The sequence below is a fragment of the Stegastes partitus genome, unplaced genomic scaffold (genome assembly GCF_000690725.1).
Source record: "Stegastes partitus isolate 25-593 unplaced genomic scaffold, Stegastes_partitus-1.0.2 Scaffold1362, whole genome shotgun sequence".
In the NCBI taxonomy this organism is placed as follows: domain Eukaryota; kingdom Metazoa; phylum Chordata; class Actinopteri; family Pomacentridae; genus Stegastes; species Stegastes partitus.
Genome location: NW_007579093.1, coordinates 99,928 through 118,359, shown reverse-complemented (window position 1 = coordinate 118,359; position 18,432 = coordinate 99,928). Strand labels below are relative to the sequence as shown.

The following is an 18,432-nucleotide window of genomic DNA, read 5'->3' as shown; positions in this document are numbered from 1 at the left end:
AGCAAACATGACACAAAACCATTCAAACCCAGCCGGCCTGCAGAGCAGCATCTCCAAAGAATGCACACTCTGTGGAGGAAACAGAGAAGAGCTGCAGATAAATTCAATCATAAACCAGTGACCAGTGAGAGCGAGGCAGCTGACCACCGTCCTGATGCTGCTGCTGCTCACGACCGACCAGTCAGAGAACGTAAACAGGGAAGTCTCCAGCAGTGAGTGTCGTTAACCCCCACCTCTCTGCAACAATCCTCTCAAGCTGTAAGGAATGCGCCCCATATTTAACTTGTCCAGTCAAACAAGGGGACAAAAAAAGGTTCTTCTGGCCCTCAGATTGGCATCAAAGGCAAAGCAGACAGAGACAAGCCATCAGGGCCCCAGGGCTCAGGAGGGCCCCCATTATGATAAGGCCAAGGATGGATGCCAGAAGAGCAGGAATGTGAGCCGCCGCCTGCTACCAGGAGAGACGTCTGAGAAAATACAGCACCCACTTGTGTCAGAGTCTCTGTGAACGACGCACTGTTCATGTTTGTGGATTCACAGGAATCTGCCGTTTGCATGTATATGGTGCAATTACCGACGCTCACACACGCGTCTGTGCTGCTGTGTGTGCGTGTGTGTGTGTGTGTGTGTGTGTGTGTGTGTGTGTGTGTGTGTGTGTGTGTGTGTGTGCGTCGGGCTGACCAGATGCCGTGCTGCAGTCTGCAGGGAGCACTAATTAGCTGTGTGTTTACAGTCACAGACGGACAACAGAGCGAGGCCAGGCCTGCTGCCGGCCAAGCAGGGATGAATGGCGCAGCTTACAAAGAACAACACCCCCAAGGCAGCCAGCAAACACACCAGCCATCACACACAGACAGTGTGCGACCCGTTTCTACTGACGCAGATCAATATTTAAATCATTACACTCTGATTTGAAAGAAGTTATTGTTAAATGTTTTTTTTCTTAACACATTTGTGCTCACATCCATGTGCTTGGCGCACAAGAGAATAAATGAATAAAACATCTAAAACCAGCGGTTGCACATCCTCACAATGAAGCCAGGACTGATAGTCAGGTGTACATCATTACCTGCTACATAAATACAGCCTGAAACAACTGTGCTGAGGAAATGAAAGTAAGACAGATTCAACTTTAACCTTGGACTTATCTGGTTATGCAGCTAGTTATCAGATGAGGCTCTGCCCATTGGAGTAGAAACAAACCTGCTAAAAAGATTCCCTGCTTAATAAACACAAACAGGAACATCCATCCAGTATTTACACACCACCGGGTGCAGCCTGCAGGTCAGCAGTTCATCACAGGGTCAACACACAACAATGCATTCACCACCTACGGCCAAGTTAGAACCACTAGTTCACCTCAGCGTGTCTTTGGACTGCAGGAGGAAGCGCGGTGAAAACCCAAGACGTAGAACATGCAAACTCCAAACCCAGGAGCATCACTAAAATCAATAGGATGCAGCACTGAAGGAGGAGGCTGGGGTGGTGGAGGGGCAACTGTGGTAGGAATTAGCAAAAAAGCTAAATAACAGTGAGAGGTGTTAAATTATAAATCTGCACATAATGAAGAATGATAGCAGGAGGGCTGCAGCGACTGGTTACCGTCGCTGTCAGGTTTGAATCCAGTGTGACGCCACAAATGTGTTGATGCTCAGCTTCACTGTCTTTGGAAAGCCATGCCCGACTAGAGGGGCTTAGAAGACGGAGAGAAGAGGAAGGAGCAGCAGGAGGAGGGTGAAATATTTATTTTGCCAGATTTCTGCCTGCTGCGGCTTCAATCGATCGGTTGTTTGGTCTATCAAATGTCAGAAAATAGTTTTCCCAAAGATAACAGCCTGAAATATCTTGTAAACTAAAAGAAATTCTGTTTCCTGCAATAAAGGAATAAAGAAAGAAAGAAGTATTCACATTTAAGGAGCTGGAATTGAAGCATTTTGACTTTTTTTTCCTTAAAAACATACTCAAACCGATGGGTGGTTCCTGTAATAGTTGACACTTGATCAAATTGTCGATGCAGCTCTAGAGCATCTTTAGAGTAATTGCAAATTACTGGCTGTCATAATGAGTTTTAATAATACTCAACGATCAACCGCAATAGATCAAACATGTAGTTAAAGCACTGTTATGAATCTGTCAATAACGCTGCCTCCATGGTTCATACTATTTGCTATTCCCATATAAAACCCTGTTCACATGTACCTGCACATACAGCATCACACACATTGTTCACATCACATACCTGCACTAGTCTACACTGCATAAAACATCTGGGCGTCTTTTGATTTTGGAGAACTGACCAAGGTAGATGTGTCCTCCTGAGCACATGACTACTGCACCTGCAAAACTACAAAAAGATATAAAGCCCAGAGTCTGGGAGTGGATATGGGATAGTATTTCATCCATCCATAAATCCATCAGGTTTTATTGGTTCCCCATAAACAGGAGTGGATGTGAGGCTGAGGTACTGACGGCAGACAGCAACAGGAGAGCTCCTGCCTTAAAATGGGTTCTTCCTGTTTCTCCTCAGAGACAGTCAGGTCATAAAACCTGGTTGGTCTAGTCTGAGCTGCTCTTCCCTTCACACACGCCTTCCCTTTCTTCCATTCCCACATACATTTTAGGATTCTTCAACACGACCCTCCCATTAACTATTAATCCCTCGTTTTCTATTCTCTCTTTCACCCCCTCCTGTAGATCTCTCCCTGCGTCGGTCTCCTGGGTCTCTTCCTCTGTACTCCGCCCTCTGTCTGCAGCTCCTTTCTGAGGAGTTTCCTCTCTGAAGTCTTCCCCACCCTCTCCTTTTCTTTCTCCTGGCACCATTTTCTCTCCCCGTCAGCCACTTTGACTGTGTGCCTTTTTCTGTCTCTGTCTTTTCTTCCATCTCCGGCTTAGCATTTCATTTTTCTACATTTCTACGTGATCTTGTGCTTCAGGCACATCCCGACTTTCCTGAGACTTTCCTGCATGAATTCCTTCCTAAATTCACTGAGTACGTAACCGGTTACTTCCCCCTTATTCTCCCATCTCTTGCACTTGAGGTGTCCCAGTTTCTGCCTTCATCTCGCCCACACCTCCTCTGTTTTCCCTCCCATCTTCTCCTCCTCTATCCCCTGGTCGCCCTCATCAGCGTAGCTCCCTTTACCTCCACCTGTCTTGTCTCTTCCTCCTACTCCTTCTGCCTTCCATCTCTACATGCACACAGGTCATTTGGGTATTCTGCCTTCTTGCTCTCAACGCTAACAGCATCCCTTTATGCTTCTTACAGTGTTGCAGACTATTTTATGCTTCCCCAAAACAGCAAAGCAGGATAAGATTTGCTGAGCAGGATTTGCAGGTGAATATGGATCTGTCTGTCTCATGCAGCAAGTTTCACACCGTCTGAACACAGCTTTCTGGTGTTAGAGGCTATGAATCTTCTTTATAATGAGCCGAACAGCCAGCTAACAGTGAAGAAAGTCGTCTGAAGAAGACCGAACCAACTCAAAAGTGTATATTGTGTGTGTGTCAAAGTCTGATATATCTCATTCCTTTGTGCCGCGGAGCGCCGCTGTTGTCCAAAACTGTTAAAAACACATCAGTGAGCCACGCTGCCGCCCAGGCTGACACGTCCTATTACCATGAACGCTCTGTAGTTTATTCCGACCCAGTCCCGCATCCTTCAGCTGTATGTTCACTCAGAATAGTTCCCAACGAATACTCTATTTACGAGGGAAGCCACCAGAACAGATACTTACCGTGACACGACTTATTTTGTACGATATAGAAAAACAACCACAATCCAGAATAGAAATGCTGAAACAATTGGAAGCAGTGGAGGAAAAAACAGCAGCTCAAAGACAGACACACGGATCTGCAGACAGAATTCAGGATCAGAGACTTTCAGTTGTTGCTTCATATTAACAACATGTTCAGAAGTGTTCATAAACTGAGCTTGTTGAGGCCAACGTCACCACAGCTTTTAATCTGAGCTGGTCTTTTCCTAACATGAGGAGGATGTCGAGCAGGAGAAACAGGAGCCATAATATCCCTGCTATTGTTTGAGCCATTTTTGTTTCAGACTTAATGCATTTTAGGGACCAAGATAACAGTACAAACCATTACCACACGGCCTGGGTTAAAAACAGACTTGTTGAAGCCCTTTTGTTTTGAGTAAATTCCAGCGTCTCACCTGAGCTGTCCCAGGTTGTAATGCCTCGTCTCGCCGTCTGTAGAGCGCGTGACGCACACGGAGAAGCACGGCTGAAGCTGCCGGAGCTCCAGCAGGACGATGGCCAGGTAGTGGATGAAGAGCAGGGCGTCCACCAGCGAGACGGCGTACTGCACGATGCCCTGGTAGTTCTCATCCTGTCCACAGGGATGTTGTAAAGGGTCATTCACAACCTGTTAGCTGAGTGTATGCACAGCATGCACTATGTACAAATGTGTGCTAACAGAATGTCAAGCAAATAATAAGCATAAAACACCCCTGCAGGGACAGAACTTGAGATCATACACATGTAGGACTAGATGTAGAGCATATGAATATTTAGAGACTTTTCAAAGGATTGCAAGCTAAAAAGCTTGCAACAGAGGGTTTTAAAAAAAACCCTCTGTTTGTGTGAGTTTTCCACACGCGTTCTGAGAGAGGGACCAACCGGGATGTTAAATTATGACTCACAGTAAACACACATCACTGGGGAAACCAAATAGCTGTGTTTTGCTTGTCTGCGATTTCGTTGAGCTCCTGAGGGCATTAAATATTAATGTGTCTGCAATATATGAGACCTCTCCCACTCGAGCTGCTGGAAATCTTTGTTTTTCTCTGTGTGTGGACTCACTTGAATTTCCAGTTATATTCTTAGACACCAACAATATAAGCAGTGATAGCTGTTATGTTTCCACCCCCTGTGACCTGCCCTCAGCTCACCTGTGAGTCCAGTATCCTGACTCCATAGAAGAGCCAATAGGAGACCACAAAAAGCAGCACCAGCACGGCGAGCAACGCCCGGAACACAAAGACCCGCGGGAGGCCAGCCCGCGCCGGCCTGAAGAAGAGCGCCCAGACGGCCAGCAGCAGTATGAGCAGCTTGAAGGCCACGGAGATGAAGAGGCCTTCGCAGGCCGTCCCGCAGCTCTGCAGCTTCTCCGGCCAGAGGAGGTGGGGGAGCACCAGGAAGGCCAGCGGCGTGAGGAACACCAGCAAGCCCAGGATCACAGCCAGCGTCCGGGTGAAGTAGCGGCGGCAGTCGAGCCCCACGCTGTCCTCCAGGTCCTTGGTGATGCGGACGATGTCCTCCTGAGAGAGGCTGTGCTCCGACGTGCCTGTGACGGCTGTGGTGGTCTCGCCCCAGTTGTCATCCTGAGAATACAAGGATATCTTATCATTAACTCGCTTCTTGATCATCACCAAGCTGCAAAACTGATTAAACATCCCAGTGTCTTATTTCAGCTCTGAGCAGAGAGAAGAGACTCCTGAGAAGGACTGAACCAGCAGAGTCCATGTGGAGGTCTTTCATAAAACAGAAACAGCTCTTTTATTGGAAATATTTTCCATCAGATGTAACAGGGTAATAAATTAAGAACACTTTCTGTGGCCTCTTTCTGTGCATGTCTACTACGTTTCTGGTGTGAACTATTTGCTGCCTTATCAGAACAATAAATACACAAAACACCCACATTCACAGTTTTATTTGGACTCCAACCTTCAAGACGTAAATCAAAAACACTTTATTAGTTTTGTGTCATTTCAGATCTGCCGTGCACATATCTTCCACTAGGGGTTAATCAATAATTGATTTAAGTTAAAAAAGTTAAACTATCAAGCAAAAAGCAGCGGTTTATAATATACACTGTGCTGCTACTAAATAATAACAATTATATGTAATTTAGGCAGATGAAGACTTTTAGGAGCTGTTAGTGTTTGTCCATTCAGGCTGCAGCTTTGGCTCGACTCACATGAGCCCAGCGTCATTATTTAAAAGCCACAGCTCGTTTATTTTAAATGGCATCAGACTCAGAGTTCACTTTGTCGTCTCAGTGTTTTATTTTCATTCCTACTTGTGTGACAGTCACTCTTTTGATGGTGTGTCGTGCAAACGCTCCATCACATCTTTTAATCTATGAATGAATGAATATTAAATTGAAGCAGGACTTATAAAAATATATTTCAAATCAAATTGTAATCTCATAATTTGCCAGAAATTGCAATTAGATATTTTCCTAAAATCTCCCTTTAAGCTTGTTTTTTCTCTCAGGGGTACTCCTGTTTAACTAAAGACAAATAATCTCAGTAACGCTCTGCTTCTGAGTGAAACGTCAGCTGAATGGGAGGTTATCGTCACGCATGTGAGACAGAAACAAATACAAAATGGGATGTGGAGAAAGTAAACAAAGCGAGCTGCCAACGGGGCTATTCGCTGACGTCTCGGTCCGACTGCATCCGCAGATAATGAAGGTCAGCGGTGTCGAAGCAGAGCTGTTAGAACAACAAAGATAAGGACTCTTTACATGGTAGTCATAACAGGCTGCCGACTGTGAGCGGCTGAGAGCTACCCTCGCCAGCAAAAAGAAAAAAAAAAAACAGGAGGGGGCAGATAATGAACTGCCATCAGCTACAAGAACATCCAATCACAGCTTTTATTTTCTTCTTCCATCAGTCGAAAATTCTGTTACTAAACTGCGATATGTAGTCCTATTTTGAGGATCGTATCAATAACATTTGCCCCACGCTAGCAGAGAGGGGGATCGTGCAGGAGATGCATTATGAACACTTTAGACTGAGGGGGTTGGGAGGTGCAGCAGGAGCAGGAGGAGGAGGAGGAGGAGGAGGAGGATGGTGCACTGGGACAGAGAATATCCCACTGGCCTCAGGGTTAAAGCACATGAAGCAGAACAATAGGAGGACCCAGGCAGGCAGCAGTATGCTCAGGTTGTCTCTGAAAGATGCTGCACTCACATACTAATAATAGATTGTTTCACTACTATACATAATATTAGTTGTGCATTAAGAGAATGAGATGAAAAAGTATATTTCCTCCATATCAGGATAGTTTGCTGATAATAATGCATTTGCTCTTCCAAAGGATTACCTTATATTTACACTTTAAGGTGCAATCTGCAAGAATTTGAACACAAACACAGTAATAATATAACAGCAAACACCTGAGTGTGTTGGATTTTGGTAGCCGGTCTGAGTGAGTCCCTCCTTTTGAAACTATTGGCCGTCTTCACACTTTTTAAATGTTATTTATTGACGTGAGCAGAGAGAAGGAAAGAAAAGTGAAGTGAAGACAACATGACTCTGCATCCATTCAACGTGTTTGACGATGCTAACATGAGCTAACGGTTGTTTCTTGATGTAAATACAAGTGAAGGGAGATGTGGTCAGTTTTTGTTTCTTTAAAGCTCCAGAGAAACATTCATGGCCAGCTTTGAACAAAACATCCTTTATTCATTCATCATGTTTGCTTCATGTGGACTGTGTGGGCGTAGGCTGATGATCAGATTTGATGAAGAACATCTGATCGGTTTGTGACATAACCTTCCTCTTCCCACTTCAAACCAGAGGAAAACACAAATACAGAAATCTCTCTCATAGAAAGAAGCCGCTGAGACAAATCGGTTTGCATTTCACTAGCTGATCATTAAATGATAATCCATAAAGACAACATGTAACGAGCCTTTAAACTGATGAAACACGTTCTATTTATAGCACCGCCATCATTCACAGGAGGTGACGTGTTCGCCGTTGGTGTCGTTTTTCACCGCCGGTCTGTTTGATGAGCTCCAGCACTGAAAGCTGTCTCAGGTTCGTTTGACCTCTGACACGACGGCGTGGTTGTAAATACTCGTGTCACCGTCTGCATTGCTTTGCAGAGCCAAACATCACGAGCGGCCCGTCGGGGTTCGGCCGTTTGCTCTTCACGTCCCTGAGCTTTTCCCTGAAAGAGGCTCTTGGGCTTCTTTCAGAACATCACTACAACCGTTATATCTTCTTTTAATTGGTTGTATTGTCACTATTTTACCAATTTCCTCATAATATATTTTACTGTGTTGCTCTGCTTGATTTTATCTTTTGCATTGCAGTGGTTTTATTTTGCTGTTTTGCCCATTTTGTTTGTTTTATCCTCTAATGTCTGATTTGTGCAGCACTAAATTAAGTTATTAATAGATCCTATGAGTGCTGAACCACACACAGGAATACATGAGTTGGGTTCAAAGGGCTGAACAGTAAAGATATTACCACATCTCTCTGGGCAACCTGACACTAGAGGGGCAAAGGGTCTACATGTCAGGAAAGAAATTCAACCGAAAACAGGCAGTTAATCCTCCTGACTCAATTACCCACAGGTTAGGATAAAGAGGCAGTTATAATAGAAAATAAAAATTAAAAACAACATCAAAATGGCACCATTTATCTGCCAGAAAACATTTTTAAAAATTTCCTTGAACTGTCCTTGAACGATTCGTCTGAAATATTTCAAATGAGAAGCTGTGACCAACAGTCAGGTTGCAAAAATTCAGACTTTTTTAAAAATTTAAACTGCAGGATGTGTTTAGAGAGAGCAGAGAGGAGACAAATATGGGAAGGATTAGGAAAATAAAATTACTGGTCCGCAGGAGACTGTAAAAATATTTAAAAAAAAACACCGAGCTACCTATAGTCCATAGAGAAACCCCTGCACATTGATTAAAGTTTTGCTTTTTAAATAAAATGAATAATCCCTTCTTCATGATTTATGGAATAATAACACAGTCCAAGACATTTGTGAGTTCGCTCTACTTCTAGTCTCGGTGCACGACTTTACATCGCAGTGAAAAATGAGCTGAAAAATGAGTAAAAGGAGCAAAAGAAAAGAAAAAAAACACCCACAACTGCTTGGGCTTCAAGGGTTAAGACAATAAAATACAACAAACTGAAATTCAAATGATTTTTCCTCCAACAAAAACTAAAAAACATTCTGTTTTCCTTCAGCAGCTACTAAAAGCTGCAACAAGCGTGATGCTAGCTACTCTATTAACGAGTTAAAGGAGATTAATTGTGTGCTGACAGAACCCGATGCAAAGCTCACAATGCAACGCACACAAACATAAATAATACATGCTTCAGTCCAGTCAATTGGAGTGGAGATTGTTTGTGGAGCAAAACAGCGAAAGCCACTTTATTAATAATGAGGGAGGCAGACTGGAGAGCCCTCAGCCGCTCCACCGAGACTCATGCAACAGGCTTTTTATTCACATGAAGCAATTATCCCATCCACAGAACGAAGGCGAGCACAGCCTCATTATTTTCTTTTTGTATTAGCGGAGATAAGTGCGGCTGCGTGGAGATTCTCAAACCGTCAAGGACTCGCGTCGAGCATACCTGAGCAGTTACTCAGCAGGTGTTTGTTCAACCCAACATTTACGTTTCAGAGTCTAAATGAGTAAATATAGTGGAGGGGAGCGCCGTGTATGTTTCCTGTTTAACTGTTGACAGATTCTTAAGTCTTAATCCTGTCTGACCGCTCTGTGTGTGTGTGTGGAGAGAAAGGAAATCAATAGGCATTAGGTGTAAGGAAGAGCGCCTCTCTGACCACAGCGTACCTCGACAACACCCGGGGGAGACATGAATCACGGCTTCACATGCCTCGTGGCCGCCGGGATGCACTCATCAGCCCTCGAAGCGCTGAATCACACACCGCTTAAGGACTCCATCAAGAACTCCATCACCGCAAACCGTCCACACACAAAAGAGCTGCTGTGATGGACTTTTCTCGCTTTTCTTTTCGGTTTCATTGATTAAAAAGAAGCAAATAATCACAATCATTCTGATATGAATACATAAATACATGCAGCTGAAGTGTCACTAATGTCAGTCTGGCCTCATGAGTCCGGTATCTTTAAAGTTTCACTGATCCGGACTACTGTACCTGGGCTTCCCCTCTGCCGGTGCGACTAAAAATAGACACTAGTGACCCACATTTCCTCGCAGGATTAACCAATCACCGCAGGCTGACCTGGTGCCAGCAGCCTCGCAGGAGGGCCGTCCCATTCATCGCATGAAAGCAGGTGAAACGTAGAGGAACGGCGAGGAGACGGGGAACGAGGAAGCGCGAGAGCGTGACAGAAAGTGTTCGATAACAAGACAGCCAATTACAGGGAGGAGGAGGATTGATCCAGACAGGCAGAGGAAGTCAGGATAAGGGTTGAGGGCCAGAGATGATTACTGCAGCAGACGAACCCACGTGTACGACTACGTATGCGTCACGAACACGGCAAGCGAACACCTGTCAGGTCTGCTCTTGTCCTGAGTGGAGCCAGACAGGCCTTCAGAAGCCAAACCTGTGTGCTGGGAGGAGCTGAGGTAGAAACAACGGAAACATCTGACATGACGTGTTCTCAAGAGGAAGAGAAGAATCCCATTCCTCATCCACTTAGACCGAGTTAAACCCTCAGGCTCTTAGCTATTTATTTTTATATATTTCCACTTGATAAAACCTCCACATGTGAGTAACAAAATGAACAACCTCAGGCTCTATGGATTAGAGACACTTGGGAGGTTTTTTACATCCAGTGCGTGTCTCCGTGTCCCCGTCAGCAGGTCAGAGTGAGATCTGCAGCAAGCGCCGACACCTTCACCACCGCCTGATCAAAACTTGGGAGTGAATTGCAGGCTTCTACCATGAAGTCAGCTGCATCGATGTGCTGGAACCTGTTCTAATAATTCCAACCTCCCTGGATGCAACAGAGAGGAAGCTGCACGGATTGTAGCCACACTGGGGAATCCTCTACAAATGATGGTGGGTTGGGTTTTTATATTACAGTCGTGACTCGATAATCCGACACTAAATGTAAAACCTCCTTCTATGTCGGATTGTCAAGACGGAGGTCCAGATACAAGGAGGGCTTGATGCTGGAAGGCTCATTTGTTGTTAATATTTATTGTTCATAGTTGTTATAATAACTAGTAGGGCTGGTCCCTGGATATTCAGGCCCAATTAATGATGAATATCTGAATATTCGGAGCGGTGAGGGGCAACTACTCCACCTCCGATGGGGGGGAAGTGGCCGGAACGCCCAGGCAGTACTTGGCTGCTGATGCTAGTTTAGTTAGCGCTCATGGTTCTGTTTCCACCAGCGCCATTCCCCCGACACTTTGGGGTCGTATGAAGTTCACACAGTAGTTCACATACAAGTTGCATTTAACTGGAAATGAGAACGAACTCGCAAACAAATCGGATTTCATTAAAAAAATACAAATCGAGCGTTAAGTCCTGCAGTGTGAACGTAGCCAATCTGTGGGATTGTTCAGTCAGATAATACGCCGTCATCCTGATTGGTGACATTAAATGTCATGTCGGAGTCACAATCCAAGGCTGTCGCTATGTTAAGGCTGTTTTTATGGGTTCTTTTCCTAAAAACCTGTCGGATAGCAGGTTTAGGATTGTTAAGGGTCGGATTATCGAGGCAGAAAATGTCTTTTTGTCTTTTATTATGCACCTTAAGTGAGTTTTCTCCATGAACATCTATCGACATGCGGTCAGAAGACGACCTCGTGTATCTTCTGTCTAAAAAAGTCGGAATTTAGGTGAAGTTTAAAGGAGCAGTTTGACATTTTGGAAGATATGTGACGGTTTGATGAGGAGATACCAGAAGATGGTCAGCTTATGGGAGCACTGGAACACGGGGGAACATGAAAGAACAGCTCACTTCCCACAATGTCAGACTATTCCTTTAATATGTGTGAATAGAAGGCAGTCCTGCACTATTTTACAGAACCGTTGGCATAGTTTCAGAACCGAGGACTGGAAGTCTATGAACAAAACTAAAGAAAGATTACAGTCAGCAAATCAAAGCAAAGAAAAAATACTAATCTAGAACCAAGGCGAGCACCAGGAACAGTTACAGTGTGCAGGCAGCTCTCCAGTCAATCACCCTCTCCATCACATTCCAGCAAAAAAAGATATGGCAGCATTAAAAACGGCTGAGCGGAGGCAGTTTCCAAAGCGTGGCTCGAGCGCTGTGATAAGACGCAGAATGTGCCATCAAAGTATTTCTTTGATAAAAAAAAAAAAAAAAAATCTGGCACGGCTGCAAGCAAAGTGCTGCAACAAGATACAGAAGCTGCTGAGTTTTAAACACATCCAGCGAGACATCTGAACTGCACACGGGCACTCGTCTGGATATATCGTATTGCATTACCGAGCTGCTTACTCAAAAGGCCTTCAGGGTGTTTTTGATGATAAACTGTATGACAGTATCAGCTGTTTATGCCAAAGCTACAGTCCTCAGAGCGATAACAGCTCATTTTTGCAGCTCAAGTCAGAGAAATCAACATATTTTCCGCATACTGACCTGCTGAACTGTACTAATAACCTGAACCCTGAGCTCGCTGCATTCCTGTCAAATGATTAGTCTGACACAGCAGCAGAAGTTGCTCAGAGAACGTCGCATGTTCTACACAGGTGATATATATATATATATATATAGTACACTTGCATGCTGTGTCAGCCTGCGTGCATTTACAAAGCTTTCAATGCACTATTTTAGCCTTTTATCTCCACCAGAGTATAAATAACAGCTATTGTCTCTCACAGTAAATCAAACGTCCACTAAAAGCCTGTTTTCTGTTGCTCGGCTGTAAGTGGGCTGCAAACAAAGCCCCTCGCTCGGTGCAGGAACAAGTGCACTTTGCTCACTCCTGGGAGGCGAGGTGTGTGCATGTGAGTGTAAAACACAGCGACGTGCATTCCCAAAGAGCTCCTCATAGCCGGTTTGAAACCACCTTTGTTCGAAGTGCGGACAGCGTGTGCGGCTGCCAAGAACTTGTCAGGACAAGGAAAGGAAGCACTTAAAAAGGCTTCCACGGCTAATTCTCGGGATAGAGGAGTGACTGTGAGACAATGGGAGACTGACAGCTGAGCAGCACCTGATAAAGAGGTAAACGGCAGGATGGCTGAAGTGGATTATGTGCAGAAATGTCTGAGGGGGTACAGAGAACTTCTAATTTATACTGAGGTGGAAACCCTGTGCGGCTGTCATGGCTGAAAGGTGAAATGGGGTGATTATGTCACTAAGACAGTATGTCACAGATGACGGTGTGATGTGTTAGCCACCGAGTATTTATGCACCAAATCTGTGAAGTCCATGTTAAAAATGCTCCAAATTTATGTTCTTACGTCAACAATGAAATAACTAAAAAGATGTAAAGTGTTCTTCATAGTGGTGATGAACTAAATAAACACGATTCTGCAGTTTCCCTCAGTCCTATGAAGCGTTTCAGCACATTTATTGTTCACTTAGGCAGCTGTTTTAGTGACTATCTGAACATAATGGAGTGTCTATCAACCAGAGAACCAGATAGTTGGAGTCGGTGGAGACCAAAAACAGAAGTAAAAACAGGGAGAGTATAGGACTTAGATACGTCAGACAGAACCATGAACGCAAATAAATGCACGAATTGTTAAAAAAAAAGCAACTTGCTGCTCACAATTTTGCCAAACCAACTTAAAGTAGCCCGTAATGTTATTAAAGATTGTTTCTATCGTCGATTCTTCTTCTAGATTAAGCGGGGATGTGCAATATTTGGAAAAAGACACGAGCAAATAACATCATCCTGCAGATAGGTCAGAGATCAGACGATGTGCAGCAGTTTGTCGGTTAAACTAGAGAGCTTGTTGGACTAAAAGCCTCCCAGAAAACACCGATGCAGACGCCAGGTGCGAGCTCGACTGTGACATAAACGCCACCGTCTCCTTTCCACATCAGCTGCGTTCACAACCATCCAGCTACATTTAATGGTACACAAACAGGGATTTTATCTCCATAAACACACGCATCCACAGACACATAACTATACACCATGAAGCCAAATCCATGTAGACCTTTTTGCTGAGCAGGCCTGCATCCTGGATAATGCAAACGATCTGAAAAAATAAAGCCACCACAGGCATAAAAACACATATTTGTTGTTAATGCAGAATGAGAACTTCAGCATCAGTCCTGGTGAGTCTGGCGGCTTCTGGCTGCACCGGTCAGCCTTACCTGGCTCGGCTTAGCTCCTGATCCACAGCTGGCCACTGGAGGTGAGTTAGTATTCGAGTCTTCTTCTATGGTGGTGATGATCACTTCTTTTATCTCCTCCACAGGCTCACAAACCTCAAGCACCTGCAGCACTTGGTCTCCAGCCTCCATCCCCGTTGGCGACTGCTGCATCCTCAAATCCTCAAACTACCAAACTCAGACAAACGTCCTCTCTGCGCTCAGCCACTGCTTCCCTTCCCTCCATCCATCCCAGAATACGAGTGTGTGTGTGCTTGACCTCCCTGACTCTCTCCTGATCTGCAGCCCGGCCCCCTCGCTTTATCCGTCTTTATATAGAAAAATCTCCCATCATGCCTCAGGAGGTATTGTATGGGACTGTGCGCTCACTTGCCACATAATGTAATGGGGCTTTATGGAGAAAGACAAGAGAGTGAGGGAGAGAGGAGAGGAGTTGGGGAGGGGGGTGGAGGGGTGAGGAGGGGTGAGGAGACAATCACATGGGCTGTCCTGACAGCAGGGGGGATGGAGGGGGGGAGGGATGAAAGGATTGATGGATAAAGAGAGAGAGGGGGGGGAAGAGTGGATAATAAACAAACATCTGAGTCCAGTGAGGAAAGTAAACAAACAACAACAATTAGGTGCGATCCACCCAAAGATGTGTGTCTGTGTTCGCATCCTCTCTCTCCCGCTTCCTCCCGGTTCCCCTCAAGGCATCCTCTCTCTCATTCTCCGCTCGCCTCTTGCCTCAGCACCACTCTCCATCCATTGCTTCTGACCCAGTGAGCACTGTGGTGTCGCCGTGCCGCTGCCGACATGTGTGTTCATGTGTGTGCGCTGCGAGGGAAGTAAAACTAAAGCTGTCCGTACGAGCGACTGACAGCGTCCTAAAAGGATGTCAGGTGATGTTCTATATATAGTGTGTGCCACGAAGAAGTAGTGTTTGTGCGTGCGTCTTATTCCTCAGCGTTCACGCCGCAAAAACACACCGAGCCACACTGTTGCATTCACAGACACACGCTGCAATTTACTTTAAATTAATCCTACACAAAGACGTGCTTCCTTAAAAAAAAAAAAAAAAAAACACCAAACAATAACTACTGCCCAGAACGAATCATCAGATTATAAACTTTCCGACAGTCCCTGAAGCTACCATGTGTGGTTCTGTCAGGGAAAACAGGCAAATCTGATCTAAATCACTCCACCATTTGCACCACATTCTGGGATAAACACAAAAGATTGTGCGTTCCTCAGCGTAACCAGAAAGCCGTGACTGACTAAGCTGCTGCGGCAAACAGAGTTCAGAGAGTTTCAGACAAAGAGAGGAGATGACATAAGAGACAGAGAGGAAAATAAAACACGCTGGATCAATAAAATAAATGCTGCATGGTTCAAAAGCAGCACACAGGGAGGCGAGGTGTCAGCGAGTTGTTGGGAGACGCATCTTACGATCAAAGAAATTCAACTTTCTCTCTTTTTGTTATAATTTAGGACATTACTCCAGCATCATACTGCACAGAAGATGCCTTGGAGCTCTTCTTTATCTACTTCTGGTTTCCAGAGAGGTGCAGGATTCAATACTGCAGTGAAAAATGTGACAGGAGCAAAAATCTGCTCAGAGTTCAGAGGGTTAATTCAAACTAGTCCCTAAAAATTGCATTATGTAAACAATGTTTTTTTAAACACTAAGGCATTTAAACATATTATAATAGACCCCCAAAATAAAATCAAAAGTGTGTAAACGTGCAGACGACTTTAATGGTGCTGCTGTTGGAGGGAAGGTGGAGTCTGAGAGGAGGAGTGTCATAGTGTTGGACAGTCCACTTGTAATCTACTTCCTCTGTTGGCTTGAAATGAAATGTTAAGAACAAAATTTAATCCAGAGAAAACAGACAGACAGATGTGACTGACCGGCACGAATGTGTTTGTGGTTTGTTTGACAAGTAGTTTGCATAAGACGCACAAAACAACATGGCTGTCATTGTCGGATGTTACCGGGCTGCTCGACGGTCATCTGCAATCAGGTGTTTTCTAATCACAATGTAATATAATATATGATTACACCACAGCTTAAATAAGAAACAACACTAAAATAACAAAAAGCAAGACCAGATGTCAGACGAAAGTGCTGCAAAACTTTTCCGAGGGCTGAACACCAAACAGCCACGACGCCCGATGCTCCCTGCTGGAGTCTGTCCAGGGAACTTGGGCTCATGTTGCTCCGGTCTCTCTGCTTCCCCGCAGTGAGTTTCTGTCTACTTACAAATAGAGGCATAAAAATACCCCCCCAAAAATTGTGCTCTTCTCAAAAAAACACCTTCCAAATCTATAGCAGAGAAGTGTTTCTTCCCCTCCCCTGCTATGCCCACCCACAGAGCTTGCAGCCCGGCTGGAACACGCCGCTTACAACCAGCACACACAGACACACAAAGCGCCGGGAGATCCATGGAGCTCCGCGGGAGGCTGTCTCACAGGAGCCTGAGCCAGGAGGCACTCACCACAGAGAAGAGATCCCAAACACGAACGCTAACGCCCTGCCTCTTCCAAGAAGCCGGCATGGCTGCCTGCATGCCCCTCGGACTCGGGGGCGGCGGAACTACCTGCACCGTGGTCTGCCGGTGAATGCCAAGAGTTGCATCACTCTTACTACACCTAAGCCCAGCTCCAGTTGGCAAACAACCGCGCTCACAAAGCAGCTGAGTTTAATTGGGTTGAATAAATTGGGCTGCAGGGAGGGTGAGAGGAAGGTGAAACAGTGGGAAGTGAAGGAGAGACAGGCAAGCCCAGGGAAGATGGGGAGGAGAGATGTGTGCAACTTCCAAGAAGAGGCTGCTTGAATATTTCATGTTAGTTAGCAGACGCTGCATCCACAGCATGACGATGGTGTTCTTCCACCCTTAAGTTGCCTCTTCAGCGTGGTTAGACGTCTGTGGTAAAGAGACGATCCTTTAGAGACAACAAGCAGCCAGTGCACAAACATCGCAAGCTGATAATTGTTCTAAATGTGAGTGTGCAGTCACACGTAAACCAGGTTCGAGTGCACTTCGAGCCCGACTGCTTCATCTCTGCACAAACACACCAACACCAGCGACTTCCTGACCCACAGAGCAAACCATAAATCACAAGTTCTTTTTCTAACCTTCACATAAACGTTTAAAAATACACCAGCTCCACATTCTCTCTCCATTTGTCGGGACTGGAAGGTGCTAATTCTCAAAGAATGCTTTATGGTTTAAACATATCACATCTCCGCTGTTTGACACCTCATACAACACACACAGAGCTACCATGCTACACTCATCTTAGCTGCTCCACTCCAGCTCTCATTACGCCCTCCAATATTCGGTTACGTACAACAATAGCAGCGGCATAAACTGAGCCAATTATACACGACTTAGCACGAGTCCATCAATAGAAAGTCCACATGTCGGCCTGAGCTCTACTCACCTCCATTGTCATTTACAAACATCCAACATAGTGCAGAGGCAGAGCCGTCACCGACGCCTGCTGAACATCTGACTGCTGAGAAAGCGTTCTGGGTGTATTTTTCACCTTTCACACATTAGCATACAGCCTAGAGCTTTGGCCCGGGTCCTGAAGTTGGAGCAACCGGCTTGAAGTGTTCTGTTCAAACATATCAAGCAACACATTGAGTTATGTATGTTTCCATGAGGAATGCATCACAGCTTATACCCTAAAAGGCTCAGCATTTTTGGATAATATGCTTTTCCACTTTCTTGCCGAGGTGAGAGGATCGATTCCGCTCTCATTCTGTGAGCAAAATACGACGAGGAGGCCGAGTTTAGCGTGAAAACTACAATCTATTTCCTAAATTGTCAGACTCTGACTAAAAGCTTTGATGCGTCTCCTGCATGTTGTCGTCTATCTCAACAATCTCCGCCCGGTTCGGTGTTAAACTCTCCAGTCATGCTTTCCGACATGTGTCAAGCAACGCCCCTCTTCCTTTGTAGCTCCAGCGGTGAGGCATCACACAAACAGCCATGAGAAACTTTTCCGCTGGATTGTGAGGACATCCCTGCCCGGAGCGATGTGCTGCTCTGTCAGCCAAGACTCTGATTAAGTCCCAGCAGTGAAGTAATGAGCTGCACAGTGAGAGTCTGAGACGAGACTGACGCACGCAGACACAAAACAGGAGCGTCTGCAGAGCCCAGCGCTCTAACACACCAGGATTTGAGCAGAGCCTCGCTCTCAGTAGAATCGGTGGCCCTGATTACTCAAACTAAAGCCAAACACTCCCCGCCCTGTCAGCAGCACCACTGCAGGCCACGGCATGAATAAGACATGAAGAGCAAAATACTGAGGATGGCTGCGCTGTGTGGCAAATCCTGTCATGTGTTAAAATTAGACGCAGTATGCAGATGAAAAAAAAAACACAGTCACACATACATGAGCTCTGATAACGAGTGTTGC

The 18,432-nt window shown here is 45.3% G+C and overlaps 1 protein-coding gene across 2 annotated transcripts in view; it reads right to left on the bottom strand.

Annotated features, from left to right (window-relative positions):
• Window positions 1-18,432, bottom strand: part of LOC103370044 (vang-like protein 1) — a 42,171-nt gene that overhangs the window by 11,161 nt on the left and 12,578 nt on the right. For both annotated transcript variants that reach the window (XM_008298947.1, XM_008298946.1), the window contains exons 3-4: window positions 4,907-5,338; window positions 4,169-4,344 (exon numbers count right to left, since the gene is read on the bottom strand). In XM_008298947.1, coding sequence (XP_008297169.1) covers window positions 4,169-4,344; window positions 4,907-5,338 — 608 coding nt within the window. The remainder of the gene's footprint in view (window positions 1-4,168; window positions 4,345-4,906; window positions 5,339-18,432) is intronic.